The sequence below is a fragment of the Barbatula barbatula genome, assembly GCF_947034865.1.
Source record: "Barbatula barbatula genome assembly, chromosome: 24".
In the NCBI taxonomy this organism is placed as follows: domain Eukaryota; kingdom Metazoa; phylum Chordata; class Actinopteri; order Cypriniformes; family Nemacheilidae; genus Barbatula; species Barbatula barbatula.
The window spans coordinates 3,734,473-3,754,457 of NC_136787.1; the positions used below are offsets into that span (position 1 = coordinate 3,734,473).

Genomic DNA, 19,985 nt, shown 5'->3' on the forward strand with positions numbered 1-19,985 from the left:
TTTGGTGTGGGTTTAGGTTTTATTTTTTAAATGTTGACTTAGGTCAACTGAGGACATCTAGCACTTGGCAAAATCAGGTCTAGCCTATTAATGTGCTCTGTACATTACACAAATATTATATAGCATGTTTTATAAATAACTATTCATAAATTACAAAGAGTAAATAATGTTCACTAGAACTCAAAACCTTTGAGCTGCCAAATCGACAGGAGAGCATGTACCCCTTACAAAGTGGGCAAATCCGTCCAAGATGGTGGATGAAGCAACATAATTGGTCTCTACAAACCGACACATAATTCAAAGGTTCTTTAATATGAGCTTTCAAAGTAAAAAATTATTACCTACCAGAAAAGCTGAAAATATCATCCAAAATGAAACCATGACAGCAGTTTTTCTTGTGGGTCTGTTGATTTAAAGGGGATACGCACTAAGATGGACTCTACACTGGGAGCAGCCATGGCAACATGGGTCTCGCTCTCTCTTGCTCTCTTTATAAACAGGCAGCTCAACAAAAGGCTCAATGCTGGGGAGATATGAAAAGAAAGACTGTGTGTGAGATTCTAAAGATGCAAGCCGGCCTAGAATGAAAGTATCCACTCATGAATGTTAAACACACATCGATGCAACTTGTTGGTACTGTAACTTGATTTTATGTGTAACTTTGCGGTCTTGCAGTGTTAAAGAGTTTGTTCACACGCTGTATAGCTTTAGCAGAATATGGCGCACACTTTCAAATATTTTGTGCTCCACAGAAACAGAACAACAACAGCACATGGGAACAACCTCTCAAAACTATTAACACCCTGTAACCCGGGTGCTGCAAATCATCTTGAGAGGGGCGGTTTAGTATTACACCAAAATGTATTATAAATATGTCTTTAATAACATATTTGACATTATATTTACAAATGAATGACACAAAACCAATTTGCCTGTTCGTGACGTTTACACGTCATTTCTTACTTTAAAACCAAAAGTAGACGACTTTTCCTCGCGGAAGGTCTGCATTCGGTTAAAATGAGCTAATAAAATATTTATAATTCACATTATCTGTCTAGTTTTTTTTCTCACGTGGCAGGTAGCCGTGTAATAAGTGGGATAATGTACAAGCAGCCGGCTGTTATCGCTTCATGTCGGTTCCTGATCACACTGTCGGGGCTCATTTCTGCGATAACAACCGGCTGCCTGGACATTATCCCTTACTTGGTAAGCTATTTATTTAAGCGCTCGGTACAAACAGATTCACTGGGATGAAAGCTTTTTCAGAAACATACAGGAGGACTGGCAAATTGGGAGGAAGATTCCTCATTAGTTCACACTCAGGACTTTTGGTTCTTGCTGCACTCAGCATGTGACCCTCCTAGCAATAAAATACATGTTTAAGTGGCCTGTTAAACACTAACGTTAAGACGTTTTTTGTGAATTGTTTATTGTAAAATTAAAATTTTGTTTGTTTTGTCGCTGCAGATTTTACTGTTCACATGTAGGAACTGAAAATGGATGTCGTGCCTTTGATGTGAGCTAATGAAAATTGTAATTTGTTTCCCACAATGCACAGCACCTCTTCCTCTTTCACTCATCATATACTGCATGTCTGTTGCCATGGTTTTGATCTGTGCTGCTTCATAATAGCTGACAGTGAATCTCACTTTAATCTCGACAGCAGGTGTGAAAAACACAGTGATTGTCCATCGTGATTCTATCAGACCACACAATGGCCTTTTTTCACTCATGCAGGACACATCAGCATTGAACACTGGCCTAAAATAAGCTCTATTACAAAACCATTTCGATCCACCTGCTTTTTTTGCTTACACAGTCTGCTGCCTTTTAAGTGAAATATATAATCCTTACAGTATAAATTCCAAAACAGTAAGAGAACAAACTCTAATATTCTACATGGGGGGATGGGGGGTGTCAGGGGCCGAAAGGACCAAAAATGGGCACTTCAACATAAACTTCTATTACTGTACCGTATACATTAACAAGTATATTTTTTCAGTGTCAAAACAAGTGCACTAAAAATTAACATTTTTTTTATTTAATCAAACCAAAATAGCAGATAAAAATACTATATAATATAAAATAAGTATTGTTCACTTTTATTTTCCTGAACAAAACAGTGTAAATCAAGTGGCTAATCACGTTTAATTTGTGTTAAATTTTGTTAATATTTTATGGCTGTACTATATAGATGTGTCATTAAATCAATGTTTAATGCCATTCGTAAGTCTAGTGGTATGTGATGAATTATATTGGTGTGATGTTATCTGGCAGATTATTTATATTGGAACAATGCCCAAAACACACATATTTGAAGAATATTTCGTTTATTTTAATTCATTATGTGTGCTCTGTCTGTAGCTTAACAACATCAAAAACTCCTTTGGAGTCATTGGCCAGCCAGGTCTCCCATTCACTTCCAAATTAGGATTGCTTTTTGTGTTTCATGCAGGGCTGCTTCATATGTAGAATTAGTGGTGTGCACAGGGGAGGGGCCAGGAGACTCAAGCCCCTGCCCCTTTTGTCAAAATGTAAATGTATCCTTAACTATGCTGTCTAGTATTCTTGCTAAAAAAATAGAAATCGGATAGAAACCATCACAGAAATTCTAACAGTTTCCATTAAAATATCACTGTGAACCATTAGCTTTAGAGTAAAGGATGACAGAATTTTCATTTTGAAGGTGAACTACTCCTTTAACTCGACTGTAAAAGTGAAGCGTAAAATCTGCGCTATTTACTACTTTTATCCTTTATCAAAGGTGCAAACAAACTAACTTGCATCTACAGGTTTGCTATTAAGACACAAAAGAAGGGTTAAGCTGATATACCACCAACAGTCTCACGGCAGTTCGTGGCATAGACATGAAATTTGTAATCTATTCATTCGTGTTCATGGACACGAATATTCCCATTTTTTTCGTGTCAGTGAACACAACCTTTTTTTAATGTCACTCAGCACGACTGTCTTTTCCTGTCACAATATTTTAGGATGTGGCTAACCAACACCTTACTTCACCCCAAATCCTTTAATCACAGCCGCAAAAGCAAATTTTGCTGAACACGCCATAAAAGGCTCCCCTTACCTCGCCCCTCAACATAACGGCACAGGGGAAAGTTAAATCATAACAAAACATACCAATGAGATCGTAGGATATAGCAATTCACACAAATGAGTGATGCTAATTTGAATAATTTAGTTGACTATCTCTACAGCTTTAAGCATGTCCCTTTAAGCATGCACCTGCAATGCCATTAAATGTTATGTAACGTGGCTTTAGACATGACCTGGTTAAAACAGCCACATATATGGATTAATCCTATTTGTGTGACAGCCACTCTGGCCTATTGACTTCTGAATGCAGCTCCTGATGGCGACCTACTTTCATTAACTTTAAATGCTCAATAACAGCATCACAAACTCAGTTAGCTGCTGTTTGTCCAAGGGCTGCCTTCGACAATGGAACCATATTTAACATTCTCATAACCATTCTCTCAAGTAGTTGTGTATGTCCATGTGAGGCAAGCTGTGAGTGTAATATAAATAACAGGCATTTAATCACCGCTTCACATAATCCTATTTCCAACCTCTGATCACCTGCTTTATTTAGATGGTGTGTGTCTTCACTGCCACTCAATTCTGCCTTAGCATTTAGGAGCGATATATAACATAAACAAACACTAAATGTGATCAAACTAAAGACTCTTCCAAGATATGAAGTATGCAATAGTACCCTACAGGTACTCAAGATGAATATGAGATTGGCAGAAACTGAGCGTGTTACATCCGCTTTAAGATGCAAAAGTTTAAATTTCAAACCTTCACAAAAATAGAATTTCATGAAAACCCGACCAACGTTGCCGTGTGAAAAATATTCTTGCATTCTCATTACATTCGCAGTCTCATTCTAATTACAGAGTTTTATCCTTATTCTTCTTCACAGTTCTCACGTCAATTGTGTAAACGTCACATATTTTGCATTAGAGTAACAAGAAATTCTGGAAAAATATGATTGTAATATTAGATTGTAAGAACCTAGTGTCTCTGGAACAATTAAATGCTTGAAAGTAGACTTTTTTTAGAATGACCGCTCGGACAGACAATCACAATATAAAGTTCACAGTCTGGCATCAATGACTAAATGTTTTTAATCTTTTAAAAAGAGGTGGGTGCTTTTCTAGGACAGATACTGAGTTGCTCAGCTGCCAATGACAACGACCGAAAAGACAGCGCTGATACACAGTGTTATGCAACACTTTTCCTGAGTGGCAGGTGAGAGAAAAATAAAGCGGTCAACACAGCCACAGACTTGATTATACTTGGGACAATGGGTAAAAGCTACAGACACAATGTAATCTGGTTCCACAGACTTCAGTGGACAACAGGGACAACAAAGTGGAATATACCCCATGGGTTCAACTGTCCTGGTTTCTAACTGCAGAGTAAATGATACCCCTGAGCTCACATCTATCAGACAAGCCCTCCATTACACAGCAGGGAAATCGAAAAGCCGCTAACATCCTTTCTACTTCCCATTAAGATATAATGTCTAAACACAACACCATTACACCTGTTGATTATTATGCAGATAGCTGTTTTCTTGTATCACTTACAGTACTAGCGACAGGATAAGGATGGATCATTAGTTGTAAACAGTCTTGTGATTGGTATATGTAGTTGTGTGGTCTAAAGCCAAACCACACTTTTGTAGTGTCTCAAAATGACAGCTGATCTAAATTCCACAAAAGTACTATAATTCTTGGAATAGCATATTTAAAGTTGAGATTTCACAATTCCCAATAACTATTCTGTTTTTGCATTCTTGGCTTTCAGTCATCATAAACAACTTTCTTTTTTATGGTTGATGGAATTTGGCAAACATTGTTCTGTGTTCAGAAAGAGCTTTCTCTTTAATATTTTGTCAATTTAAATGCATGTTTCAGGATATGGGTTTTCCTGAGGTCCTTTTTGCCTAGCCTAATGTCAGGAACAGGATAAGGGTGTTATGTGTGTTTTTCCTCTATTCCCATTTAGTAATGAACAAGTGAGTTGAACTGTCGTGGTTACTTAAAGTGAAGGCCACTTTTAATCAATACATCCACATCTTTTAGAGGCAATTAGCTGTCAGTAGTGTCAACTCACTCTTCTTGAGCAATTTTATCTCTAGTTATAGCAGATAACAATGTTACGTGCAGAGACCATGTAAGGACTTTCCGCTCAGAACAATAGTAAGACCTGAATCAGCAAAAATAAAATTTGTGTAATGAGCCAGGCGGGACGAGAGCCGTGAGGGAATTGCGCGTGCACCGGTTTCGCATCTCTCACGGAGGAGCTCCGGAAGCATAAGACAATGGGGAGGGGATGGTCCTCTCTCGTCGTACCCTCCTGTCGCTCATCCTTTTATGCTCCCGGAGCTCCTCACGGCTCTCGTCCTGCCTTGCTCATTACACAAATATTATAGAAATCATGTGTATCTCTGTGTATTACTTTATTCAGGAAACATGAAGAATCTGTCACTTTTATGTACCAAAAAAGATTTAAAATCCTATTACTGCAACACATAGACAATATCAAAGTCTCATGACTGGTTGTCAAATGTGAGTTTGTCACGAGATATAAAAAATAACCAATTAGATTGTGAGTAATTAAAATGTTTCCATTGAATTTTTGATTGGAAAATCCAAGCCTTATGCAACATACACACTGTAGTTTGGTAGCTAAGACTTCTGATACAGATTCTGTACATCTAAGAAATTACTTTTCCACTTTTGGCGAAAGTCCTTTTCATAATGTTTTTTTAGTCATTAAAACCTCCAAACAGAATTGCCACTATGCACTGTTGATTTCAATATTCAATTATCAATTATTGATTTCAAATTAGCAAGATTTGAAGATTTGCATGTAAACAAAAACAAACAAACAAACTGTAGTTGGTTATTTTATATGTCACTAAACCTGTCTAGATGGATGGGTCTTAACTGAATAAAATCTAAAGGGGACCAAGTTTTAGACCAACTTTTCACAGCAAGGTTCTGAAACATAATTATTATTGCAAAGTAGCCTATTTGTTTTAAAAACAGCAGAAATTCTGAATTACCAGGATTTTGATGCTAGACTGGTACGCTTGAGATCATTGTTGACTGTGAGAATTTGCATATCATTTATTCCTCTTGTTTAGTATTTTATGTACAAATCGGAGAGATTATTGATATATTAAATCATTCTGTTTCATTTGCCGGGCCCTTATAGAAAGCAGTACTATTAAGTATGATTCCATAACATGCAACATCTCCTTTGGAGAATCCCTAAAGTGTCATTTATCGACACACTCACATCAGTGTCAGGTGTATCACAACTGCACACATTACAGTACATGACATGTGTTGCATGACAGCAAGTTCAGTTGTATTTTGCAATGTTTCATTTGACATGTGCAACTTACATCATACAGTTTCAAGACTTAGACCTAAATTTGTGTCATTTCTTGTGAAAATAACATGCCAGCTTAAATGCATGATACAATCATTTTTTATATATGAATATTATTCACCTTATAAAACAGGTGCAGTCTTGCAATCAATGCAAAGGTCACTTGCACACATTCAAATGCTGCAGGAAACATATGACCACTGCAGTTCTCAATGGACTATATGACTCTTCAAAGACAAAATACACACTACGGAACCATTATGTTTATATGACAATAGTGTCAGCAAAATATACATTTTTCACACAGACCATACAGTGTACTGCATCAAGTGCATCAAGCATATATTAATAATGATGGAAAAAGAAACGGTTACCTCTCACCAGCAAACAGCATCAAGTGTCTTATCAATTCTCCAGCTGTAGATTATAAGATGAAACAGCTACCGAGCCAACCAAAGCTGTGAGAGCGAAGCGTCTGTACCTGCGTCAGTGTTGCACGTTCAGAGGCACGCGCTGCTGCAGCAACTTTGACATTGAGCGTTTTTACGGGCCGGCTTCTACTGCCGTCCAGCTTGCGTCTCAGCACGCGCCCGCTGAATAATGAATGACTAAAGCAGCACTGGAGCTGCGTGGACGTTTCTCTCCCTTTCTAGTACATCGAGGAACTGATCACAATGAGTTCAGTGCTTTGCTCGGGTTACAGCTCTCCTATTCAATCTGGCCCCATCCTGCTTTTGTTTCCACTCTACCAAACACAGACGCAGGGGGGTCAACACTGAAATGTTGAAAGCCAGGGCTTTTTGCATTGCACATTCTCTAGAACAATTAAGCAACAATGTCCTGCTGTGGACCCAGGAGGAAAAGTAAAAAACTTCAAGGCATCTGAAGAATGTCTTCATGCATGTCTGGAAAATTAAACATACCACCTCAGCAATATAACAAAGACATTAATGTTTTTCTCTGTAATCCTAAAAAAATTGTTTAAGCATTGGTATAACTTCTTAATAGCACGTCAATTCGTCATTAACAACATCTCACAATACCTGACATAGGTTGCATCGTAAATAAGTCCCACTAATCATTATAGCAGTGAGATTCTGGTTATGGCAGATAAATGAGGTAGGAAACAACATTGGGAACATTGTCAAGATGACCAATGATTTAGCAAACACAAAGTCATCTCCAAAGCATTCGACAGGTGTCGCATGAAGAGCATGCTCAGGAACATTCAAACAACTTATTCACAAATGTATTTTTTCATCCTTGAATCAATAAATAACCTTCTGGCTCACATCATGCATTAATACCAATTTAGTTTCCACATCAACATCAAGGCCGGGGGCAAAGTGAAGGAGGACAGAGTCCAGGGAGTGAATTCAAGGGGGAACATAGTGTTCCACTTCTAAATGTAAAGAATCTTCATATTTTATATTCATAATAGCCCCCAAACACAATGCAAATTTCATTTACACAATATAAAGTAGGATTTTCTGCATTAATGATATTAAAACAACATAAAATATGTCTTCAAATAGAGCCCCCCCAGTAAATCTGGGTCATTTCCACCACAGGAAAACACTGATTTGTCAATAAATTTTAGTTTTTTGTTTCTCAATTTAATAGATGTTGGTTATGGTTTCAGGTCTAGGCATAGGAAAAGACTATAATGAGGTTAAAGGGTGAAATAAAACGATTGTAACAGATGACATTGTGAATGTGATCCATGTTGACCTACCAGAGCGTCTGAATACCGTGAAGTTGCTGCAGGATACAGTCCATTTTCTGTGGTCAGCAATACAGAACGAGCCTTCTCACCACCTGCAACCGAATATCACAAAGTAAACAGCCATCATATACCAGGTGGAAACATGTCAAGATAACTTAGGACCAAGTATGTCCTATAGGATTGCCTGGATGGCACCTAATGTACATCACTGAAAGGTCTGTGGGTAATCAACATCTGCAAAAGCACTTTAGTTAATCAACAATTTAAACCTACTGTCATGACAAAATTATTGCATCGTTTAGCAGTTTTTGCTGCAGCTTTTGACTAGGCTCGTTAAATATGCCAAACTCTGCTACAGGGAACGAGTGGAGTCTCACTTTCAACTCAACGACCCCCGACGCATGTGGCAGGGACTGAAGACCATCTGTGACTTCGGAACTAAATCCTCTGCAGAGGAGAGAGCAGATCCGTCGCTGGCTGATGAGCTAAACTCTTTCTACGCCCGCTTTGAATGGAATCGCGGCAGTGCGACTCTGCCGATCAGCATGTCAGAAAGCTAACTTTCAAACTCCAAGATTTTCTCACTGGCAGACCTCAGCTAGTGAAAGTAGGCCAGTTCACCTCCAACTCCATCACACTGAGCGAAGGAGCACCACAGGGCTGCGTCCTGAGTCCTCTACTCTACACATGACTGTGTGTCTACTCACAGCTACTACTGTAATCAAATTTGCTGATGATAAGGTGGTTTATTTCCAACAATAACGAGACCGCATACTTGGATGAGGTAGAGAATTTAACATCTTGGTGCCAGGACAACTGTCTCTCTCTGAACGTACAGTGCAACTATACTCCTCTTATGATCAAAGGGACCCCCCGGGAGAGGGCTAGCAGCTACAAGTACCTCGGTGTAAACATCTCTGAGGACCTGACTTGGACTTCACACATTCAGACAATGGCAAAGCCAGGCAAAGACTACCATCTGCGACAGCTGAGGAAAGTCAGGGATTCACCAACAATCCTGTCTTAACTCAGTGTATCTCGTTGTGGTATGGGAACATCTCCAGCCAAGACTGCAAAGCCCAGCTGCTTCGCTCTCAGGGTCTGCTCTACCATGCCTGCAAGGACGTCTACCTCAAACACAGCAAAAGCAGTGCTGCAAAAATCATAAAAGACTTTAACCACCCTGGTAACTGTCTTTTTACATGCACTTCCGTAGCCTTATGGCCAAAACAGAAAGACGCAGGATAAGCTTTTTTCCCCAGGCCATCAGGCTCCTAAACTCAGTCTCTTAACATCATTTGACCTCACTCATCGTACTCATCGACCGTGCAATGGTGTTTCATGCATTCTGACTTATTTACAATGTTAAACGTGTTGTCTTCTCATGCTTTATAAGGTCAACAGAAAACAAGTTTGACATATAGGATGTAGTATTTTATCATAATCTCATGGGGAGTCAGATTTTGATACGACACCGGACTTGAACCGCACGCTGTGAGTGAAACGGATGTCTGTGTTTGGTTGGCAATGTGTATGCACGTGCTTTGTGCCGCCTCACCCCCACATGCGTGGCATGTTTTTGGAAATAATCGTACAGCTGTATCTGTCTTTTATAAATGTGATCAAACTAAAGACTCCATGGATATTTGAAGGGTGCGGTACTATTCTGTAAATACTCAAGATTCACATGAGATATGCAGAAACAGAGTTATGGCTGCTTTAAGAACATTTAACATCCAATTTAGTGACATTGCTCCTCGCACACAGCACTAACTGCATTGTTTTTTGTAACCACCTTGAGGTACTATCTGTTTGCACATTCCTGCTCATGTAAATAATTACAGTTTATCATTGACTATATGCAGTATACAACACCTTTAACTTTATATTATTTATATTTTCCTGTTGCGTTTCACTGTTTGTTGTATATTCTCTATATAACTGTGTATGTGACAAATAAAACCTTGAATCTTGAAGATATTTATTTTTTTGGTCAGAAACTAAGGGTAAATTATTGTATTTCAATTAAATACAGTATCACTAAATGTTAAACAAAAATTATTAGATATTTATTTTTAAATGACTTATTTTTACAACAACAGCTGTTCTTAAATGTTCAGAGCATTAACCGGTCACATAATTGTTTGAAATATCTTTACAGCATTTCTATGATAGTTTATCTATCAGATTGGTACTGACAAATAACTTGATATGTGTGTGACAGAAACAGAGGCGCTAGTAAGGATCAGATATAGATGTGTGCAGGGGAAACTGTGCATGTGTTTTTAAATGCAGCCCACACCATTCTGGCTGAAGGTCAGAGGTCAAGATAATGTGGTGCATATGATATCTTAATTATCTATGCTGTCTTTGGCTCTTTCTCTCACACATTGAAATATACGCTTAGTTTCACCAAGCCTAGTCCTCACACAAACAAATGTGAGCCTTTTTATTTATTTTGCTAGCCAGGACAAATTGGAAAGATTTAGGTGAAATGTTACTATAGATTCTCCCTTGTTTGTTTATAAAAAAATTGATAGACTAAATTTTTCGAGTGCTTTTCCAAATAAGGACATAATCAAAGAAATGTTTGCTTATTTATCAGATTTGTTCAATTTTGAGTACAAATCTGTTCCCAAAATATTAAAGGGCTCATTCCCAACCTGCTTGTTTGAGCGAATCACTTCAAGCCTGAGTGCTTTATCAACCTGAGACTGAACAAGCAGGATTAGCTTCAAAGCAGAGGGGTGACTCAAGCCACGAACGTTTGTTCCAAAGCCCCGATTATTATTATTGTGACTTTGTTATTACTGTGAAAATGTCTGTTTATAGTGTGAATACTGTTAACTGATGCAGAGATTATCGGTTAATGAATAATGTTAACACTCTGATTGATTAGTCTGCCTGCGGGCCATTGCTCAATGTGGACCGGCCCACTGTTAGGATATAAAGAAATAATAACAGTAATAATTTTTTGCCTACATGTAACTAGCTGTTCTCATGATTTCTGTGCACTTTTGAGTGCAGCTGCAGCAGCGGTAGCGGCTAGCGCTCGTCAATGTCAAAAGGTTGACCAGTCAAATGAGATAAAACAGGGTTTACCAAATTCCAGCCAATCAAATTGCAGTGACCAAGCAGAATTTCAGCCAATCAGACTGAGGAAGATCGAACTTTCAGTCAATAGACAGGCAGGCGCTTAATAGAAACCATACTTGAATTGCAGAACGGAGATGACTAACTGTGCAGTGTGATGTAAGAAGGCAAACATAACAAAGCCAACGGGTTACAGTAAAACTTTTAAATGTTAAGATTCAGAAATGCAAACTACTTAACAGGCCTCAAGATTCAAGATTAGTAATACTGTTTATTTCAAATTCCTAATCTACCTTTTTTATGTAACATAGTGACAGGTTTACAGCAGACATATTTAGCCTGTTTTCAGGTAAGAGAAGAGAAAATGTAATTGTTAACATTTGTTATGTTATGGTTTCAAAATGATAAAGCAAAGAACACTTATAAAATAGTAATGTAGCTACCATAAATGGGGAAAAAATCTCCTTGGGGGACCATGCCCATAGATTTGGGCTAAGCCCCCAATGTCTACAATGTCTGGCTCCGCTCCTGCTTCAAAGTTGTTCCTTAAGAGGGACCGAGACCAACTTAATGAGGTAAAACTACAGATGTGATATACATTTATCAACAGGTTAATTGACGTAAATGTATTGTCAATATAGGAGGATAACATTAGCATATGATAGCAAGGGAAGCTAAGTCAGTCACAGGCTAAATAGAACAGCCAAAGCCAGTGTTAAACTTCGACACCATTGACCACAGCATGCTCCTACATAGACTCGAAAATGATGTTGGTATTAAGGAAATAGCTTTGAAATGGCTTAGATCTTATTTATGCGACCGTTTTCAATATGTAGCAATAAACAATGAGGTATCACGCAAATCGAAAGTCCAGTACGGTGTACCACAGGGCTCAGTCTTAGGGCCTATGCTCTTCGCATTATACCTCCAGCCGTTTTCCTTGAGTCCTGCGCCCTCAGCGGGTTGTGATTGGTTGAATGGTAAGCTTGAATCTGATTGGCTAAAGAGTACAACAACCCAAGTGGTAGGGGTTGCGTTGCCAGGAGAGTCTCAAAAAACACACACACACGTCCAAGGCAATTCACACGCGTGTCACGATTAGGACATTCGCATAACAATACAAACGTGTACATTTTAACCTTGCGAAACTTTTGTGCGCAGTTGTATGTTTGCGAAACATACCTTGTGAGAAAATACTTTTGTTTTACGCACGTGAATTGCTTTTCGTAAATGTAAATATATACTATGTGCACGTAAATTAGGTTTTATGCATGCAAAACTGTTTACGCATGTGTGTATCTTGTTTTATGCGTGAATAATTAATGAGACTAAAATCACTCCATAGCGGCAAGCTAATATTATACTAAAATACTAATGAACAAGGGAGAACTGTGTGGTTAGTTTTGATTTAAATGTTTCAAATAATTCATCCTTAGGCAAAAAATATCTGTAACAGCGAACAGAACATGCTCTCAATTTAGCTAAACACTCGAAATGCACCCAAATTACATGTGTGTATGATGCGTGTGTATGATTGAAGGAATATTCTATTCTATTCAAGTTCTACCCACAATCGTGTGTATAACTTGACAAGCGCTAAAATTCCCCTGAGATCAGCAAGTACGCATTCCGTGAACTTTAGGCAAGCATACACGCACAACGTGAGGGCATTACTAGGCTAACTAGGATTTGCTGTGACAGATTTTTTAGTCTCAGAACGAATTAATTTTGGAGGAGTTCAGGAAATATAATTTAACTAAATGATTGCCATGGCAGTACTACACGTGTGTTAAGTTGACACGCCGGATGGAAGGGGGTGGGGAGCGCAGTAACCCATTATCATTTATGAGCCATCAAGTGTTTTTAAGCAAAATATGTTACAGACATTTCATGAAGACCCTAATAAATCATGCCAACTTGTTGAAAGCTGCTTTGTAACAATGAAAATTGTAAAAAGCACCATATAAATAAAGCTGACTTGACTTGAAAGTGCTCATATGATGAACACTCAAATTATACAATAATTACAAGTTTATTTTATATACTTTATATATAATGAAAAAAACGTTTACATTTACAAATAGTGTTAAAAACTTGCTTGGTAATTGTAAGTACTTCACAATCTAATCATTTAACGGCTTTTTTTATTAATTCACAGTCCGTAAAGGTCATATATTTGTTCTTTGTTTGACTTCTACTATTTTTACATTTTAGCAAATTATTCAGTAATTATTTGTTCATGTTTTTGCAGTACTCAATCTGAAGCAAACGTGTTGCACAATAACAAAAGCTTTCAAACATTGTATAACAATCTTTGTATAACATCTTGTGTATATTGTGTATATTCTGTGCATATGTGTATAATGTATATTGTATTTTTTGTACAGTCTTTGCACTGTTTGTCTGCACTACATATTGATGTGACAATGAAAGTGATTTTATTTTGACATCTGTTCAAATCTTTTGTAGGTTTTCAATATCTGTATTATCATATGAATGAAAAGTTTAATAACATTTGTAAGCAATTAAATTTGCATTAAATAATGATCTGTTAATCATTATGTCATGTTTGATAAGTTTATTAGTAAATATTAACAAACACATTATCTTATGTTTCATCTTACATTTGAATATAGTAACTAATGATATTTTAAGCATTATGTAATGTTTGTTAAGGATTTACTTATGATAGTTGTTATAAAGTGTTTCCGGAACACACACGCATGAGCGCACACACAAACCGTACCATATTTATTATTTTTACACTATGAATATTGTTTTTCTAAAGTACTCAAGAATGTTATTGAGAATCAGTCTAAATACTGTAGTTATGTTGGTAAATGGAGTGGCTGTGTTAAACAGCAGTGAATGGGCTTAGAGAGTTTTAGTCAGCATGTTCTCTGTCTGGTTTCTATCATGTTCTCTCATTGCTGTTTGTAAACAGGTCAGTGGATGGTCATAGAGTTAGGAGCAGGCAGTTTTGTCGATAATAATCCTATTGCTTTTATTTCCAGCAGATAAAGAAATTTGTTTCTAACAATGAAATGGAGATGCAAACATCTGTAAATAGATGTGTAACTAGTAGGCGACAGCATAATTTATACTTTGTAGGAAGCTTTCATTTTAAATTCAGTAGAGACCAGAATATAACTTGGTTGCAAATTGAATCAATAAACAATACTACAAAAAATACTACAAACATGTAAAAAAAGTATAAAAGAACGGTATAATATTAAAAATAGAGTATAACATATTATAGCCCTAACTGGCCTATCAAAAGTTCAGGATTGAGACTCGGGGTGTTAATGTTTCAGTATCATTAATACAGTTTAAAATCTCCACCAAGACAAAGCCAAGCAAAAGTATTTGTTTTTCAATTCTGCCCAATTTGGATAAATGCTATCTTTGGAGTAAATATTATTATTTTATGTGGTGTGTGTAAGTGCATATGTACTAAGTTGCTGCCACTGACAAGTTGAATTGTCCAATGAATGGACCAGTTTGACAAAAGACAGTTTGACCAATTACTTGTGAGGTTCTATTTGTAATGAACCCATTTCGCTCAAATCATCTAAGTAGGATTTTATCAAGCAAAAGTTCTGCAGTAACCACTGGCTTTTCAGATTGGGTCTTTAAGAATTATTCCATTTCATTGTTCAATTATGACAGAATTTTCATTATTTGGTGAACATTTCCTTAAACGAATGTGTTTCCTAACCCAGTCAAAACATGACTCTTACAAACCTGCATTAAACTCAGAAATCCTCAGTGGTGTCAGCCTTTAGTTGTGAGCCAGGAAACCAGATTTGATGAGGGTTAAACTTGCTGTTCATGCAGTCTGTGAAGTGTGGTAGACTATGTCAGCATATCTCATTAATGTCTGGATAGAGTAGCTTGTGACACAGGCAGAACAGACCCGTTGGAGTTAGTGATGCCCAGAAATGTGTGAGGGATGACAGTATGCATAGGGAAAGTGGTAGTAGAAATGTCCCAATGGAAAATTAGTTAGAGAAAGAACCATAGCATAGACAAGGAGGGTAGACATGTTGGACAAAATGCTGTTTATTGGACTAATTATAATATACAAAGAAATAAAAAGAAATGAATTAAAGCCAATGTTACAGCATTGCTGCTGGCAGTCCAAACTCGAGTGAGTGTGTGAGATAGAAGATGATACACAGAAAGAGAAAGTTATAATCATTTAAAAAGGTAAAGCAATGGGAACAATTAAAAATTACACATCAAGATTACAAAAATACAGCAGGATCTCAATTTTAAAGCAGCAGTATTTTCATGGCAGAACAGAATCACCAAGAAAAGTTTAAAACTGAATCAGCAGTTTGGCAGTAAAAGGCTGAAATTCCTGATAGACAATAACACAATAGCAATAATCGGTGAGTTGTTTACGTTATGTGTATGTTAAAGTCACATGTAGTTACTGTATCGATGCATTTTATGGACTGCCTTTTCGTATTCATTTGACTAACTGCCTTGTGTAAATACAAACCCAGATTGTCAGATTATTTTAAAATCTGAATACAGTGGCAAGTCGTGTATATTCAGGTAAACCTAAAAAAACGATATTGAAATATAAAAAAATCCCCTCCCCATTCTGTTCCATCTTCATGTGTTGTTTTGGCACTGGTTATACAAAATTTCTATCTTGCGAAACCAGCTCATGGGAGATTCACGTATTTTCACTCAAAGGTCTGGTCTGAAAGAATGCACACAATAAACCAATTCCAAATAGGTTAAAGTTATCTATAACATTTTGTATGATGACAAATGTCATGAATAAGTGTTTGCTATTAAAAAAGCTATGATAAACGTATTTACTCAACAAACCGGCATTTATCATATATATATATATATATATATATATAATTTTAGGACATTATATAGATTTACTGTATATAGTTTTGACTAGTCCACATTCCCTTTAACTTCAATGAGCCAAATTAAGATTTCTAAAATGTAATAGTTGCATTTAGTCTGTTGTTCCTTTAGGTTTTGTAAACTGGTGTTAACTTTTCCCATCTGAACATCATACTTTAAGCAAACAGTATATGATATGGCACAAAATCAAGTTCCACAGTAATGTGACCGCTTTAACAAGACTGACAGACACAGAAAGGCAGCTTGTATTCATGAAAGAAAATACTTAAAATTAAAATATTTCCTTTGAGACTACACTAAGAAGTCTGCATGGTATTTAAGGGTTAATATGCAAAAATGTGCATCTACTAAAATTGCTTTATGATTTAAACTCCAATACAAAAATGTGGATCACACTACTCCTGAGTGTCATATACTGTATGTACATTCTTTATCTACAAGCATATTAAATATGCGACTTTAATCTTTCTGACTTCTTTCTTGATTGCGATTATGCACTTCTCATGTACAGTAGTTTAATAGGCTATCATAGTGTTTCCACAGGTACTTATCCCAGCTCAATGGGGAAAAATAATCCAAAATCTCATTAATCTTAATCTACTCAATATACAGTATAAACCATGTGTAGGTTGAAATGTACAGTATAAAGACTGTGGCTTTATGGCACCATTGATGAATTGCTTTGTATGAGCATTCCTACAAGGCTCAACCAATGGAGTGTGCACATATGCCATTTACTTTTCTCATAAATGGCAAATATATTTCAATGTTTTTAGCACCTTGTTTAATTGAAAGTAAACCCTGTCTGTGCCATAGCAAGGCTTTTTATTCTTTTTTAAATGTATTTGCACAGATGGCAGTTTCCTAGCATACCTGCTTACCAACAAATTCAAAATAGTTTGCTCTATGTGCTGACTGTCTGATAAATTCAGCCGGTCTGATGGCAGTCCAATCTAGTTTGTACCTCCCCTTGTGATGAGCTAAAATAACCTTTACCTGTTTACTCTTTTTTGTAGGTAAAAAAATGATAAATGCCAAGAAAAGAACCATACAGTAGAATAAAGAGGCACTGAAAGGTCTCTCAATGTGCTGAGATTTTGTAACTTTGTCTTCATTCTTGGTGGGTAGGAGAAATCTTGTCTTGGAAATCAAGGAATCACGGACAGTTAAAAGGATACATCATCCAAAAAGACATCAATTATGTCATCATTTACGCACATTTGAGATGTTCTTTGAGATGAAATCTGTATACATTTATTTGTTCTGATGAACACAGAGAAAGATATAGCAAAGAATGCTTATAACCAAACATCGCTTGGAACATTGACTCCCATGGTAAGAAAATGTACTTTATATTTTGAAGAACGTAGGACAGCAAACAGTTCTGGGGCACTTTTGACTATCCTTGTAATTTTTCCTACTATGGTAGTCAATGGGGTCCAAGAACTGTTTGGTTACAAGCATTCGCCCAAATATCTTTCTCCGTGTTTAACCAAACAAAGAAATGTATACTGGTGTGGAACAAGTAGAGAGTGAGTAATTCATGACAGAATGTTAATTCTCGGGTGAACTATCCCTTTAAAGCTTGTGACGTTGATTGAGATATCTGAAATCTTAAATAAAGCTACTCGACAAGATAATAAATGCAAAAAATCCTTTGGATGGATCTAATCTGAAGTTAAATTATATTGTATGATGTTTGAAATATTTATTAAAAACCTATGCTACAAAATAAAATGAAGAGCTATAAATGTATCTACCCTTTATCACATGTAGGTTAAAGATGACCTCTATTAATTTTTTCGTTCAATAACATAATTTTTTTACATTTGTTTTCTGTATTTTTGTAGCTTCCATAAGAGGTAAAATCAACGCCAAAATCATGGGTTTAATCCCATAAAACATATCAAATACCTTGAATCTGCTGAAACACAAATGTGAATGACAGTGTGTTTGGATAGTTTGAATAGAAAATGATATTTTTTTGGGGTGCAAAGTTTGTTGGACTATAGACCATTTCCTTCTTGTTCTAAAATAATTCTGTTTGAGTCGTAAACCCATACAGCAAGAGAAACAGACAATCTGTGAAAAACAGGCCAAGAAAACAGTGAAAGGTATTTCTCTCACATCACATAGGAGAAGGTGCTGTTAGTAAAAGGGTGAGGATTGTTTTTAGGAAGGGCAGAACCTTGGTAAAAGGCTCCAGGAAAGAGAAGTTGTGGGACAAAGGTCACATGATAGTACAGCACTGGCAGCGTTTTTTCTTTTCAATACCTGTAGATGGCAGTTCCTTGGTCGAGCTTTCATCTTTGCCCTCTGAGGACAGTTCAGTGGTATCAGAAGGAGGCCGGCCTGACACGAGGTCTGCAGCATTGCCATCAATGGTGGAGATATCAGTAACGGTCTTCTCGCGAAGAGATTTCTCATCATCTTCATCGATAAGGACAATCTCTGCCTTGATGGTGCCATCAAAACCAAGCAGCTTCTTGGTTTCCTCCTCATTTTCTACACTGTGGTAGCCCATAAAGATCATGGTCACTGGTTTTTCGGCTGAGGCCTGTGGAGTCTCCGTCAACTCACTTTCGTAGCCTTGTTGGACTTTGCTAGAGATTTGTTTATTTTCTTGCTCAACCTCTTTGGTACTCAATTGCGGTTGTATTGGATGTGGCTCAGCTGGTGTTACAGTGACCCGAGCACCATCGCTTCGTTGCTGGGACTGGTCTGCTTGCTGCATTAATTTGTCTACTTCATTGGGGCTCCAGGGGTGCATGCCGTTCTCCATTGTAGCTGATCCAGCAGAACGCACCTCGTAGATAACTTTGCGACCGTCATCGTAGACCTTGATGCCTCGTTGATGGGCTTCCTGTGGACTGACTGCTGAGGCGGAGAGAATCTTGGTGGCACCGGTCTTCCGATCCTTTTCAACGTTAATCTCCATGGCGTATAATGCTTGGGGAAAAGTGCAAATGATTGTGGGTTAATTTCAACTCAGTGTTTATCATGCATTACTGAAATGTGGCATGCTTGTTATTAATGACAGTTTCGAGTGATGTCCATGCAGTACTCCATGAAATGCAATACATTGTCATATATTGGCATTAAAATCAGAGCCAAAAACAAATTCAACCTACCCTTTGCACTGCCAGTAACCGCAGTTTGATGTAAGCTTAGTCGAGGAGACATTGCTGATTTTAGTAAGCACTCTTTTCTTCATTTTATGGAAATCCAGTAATTATAGTAGTGAACTACAAAGTGCAATCATTGTGATTGTTTATAACAGCTTTCATTGAATAGCTACTGCTTGGCACAATACAAAGCATCTAAAGCTGTTTCTGAAACAACCACCGTTATGTAAACCAAGTGGATCTTTCTGACCAAAATGTCTGTCCTTGCTGGTAGAAAACATACATTTAATGTTTTTCTACTACTGTAGATCTTAGACTAGTGGCCCAATTCTCAGTCATAGCCCACCATCTAAGAACCACTGATTAAAACCATAGATAAAAAAATTAAGTACTTATACTTGAGGATCATGTCATTCTAGTAACAGCACAAGTATGAACATCTAAAGAGTGGCAGTTTTTTCCACCCCTTTTTTCATTGCAACCTTTTGTTATACCATATATTTTCTTTCAAACTATGGAGTGATACATGACCTAGAGGTGTACTTTAGATAATACACGTTCAATGCAGTGATCATTTCACTCATTTTAGTCCCATTACAGGCTTATTATAAGCTTGTTACTCTGAACTTTGCATGGGCACATGCTTAATAAAGGCAGGACCCCCACCAAAACCTTTGAAAATGTGTTTGAAACTGATGCCCAGATACTCATGT

The 19,985-nt window shown here is 37.2% G+C and overlaps 1 protein-coding gene across 1 annotated transcript in view; it reads right to left on the minus strand.

Annotated features, from left to right (window-relative positions):
• The window catches only part of palm2akap2 (PALM2 and AKAP2 fusion), a 74,050-nt gene that overhangs the window by 23,929 nt on the left and 30,136 nt on the right, over positions 1-19,985 (minus strand). The window contains exons 9-10 of the mRNA XM_079448409.1: positions 18,422-19,096; positions 8,168-8,250 (exon numbers count right to left, since the gene is read on the minus strand). Of these exons, the coding sequence (XP_079304535.1) occupies positions 8,168-8,250; positions 18,422-19,096 (758 nt within the window). The remainder of the gene's footprint in view (positions 1-8,167; positions 8,251-18,421; positions 19,097-19,985) is intronic.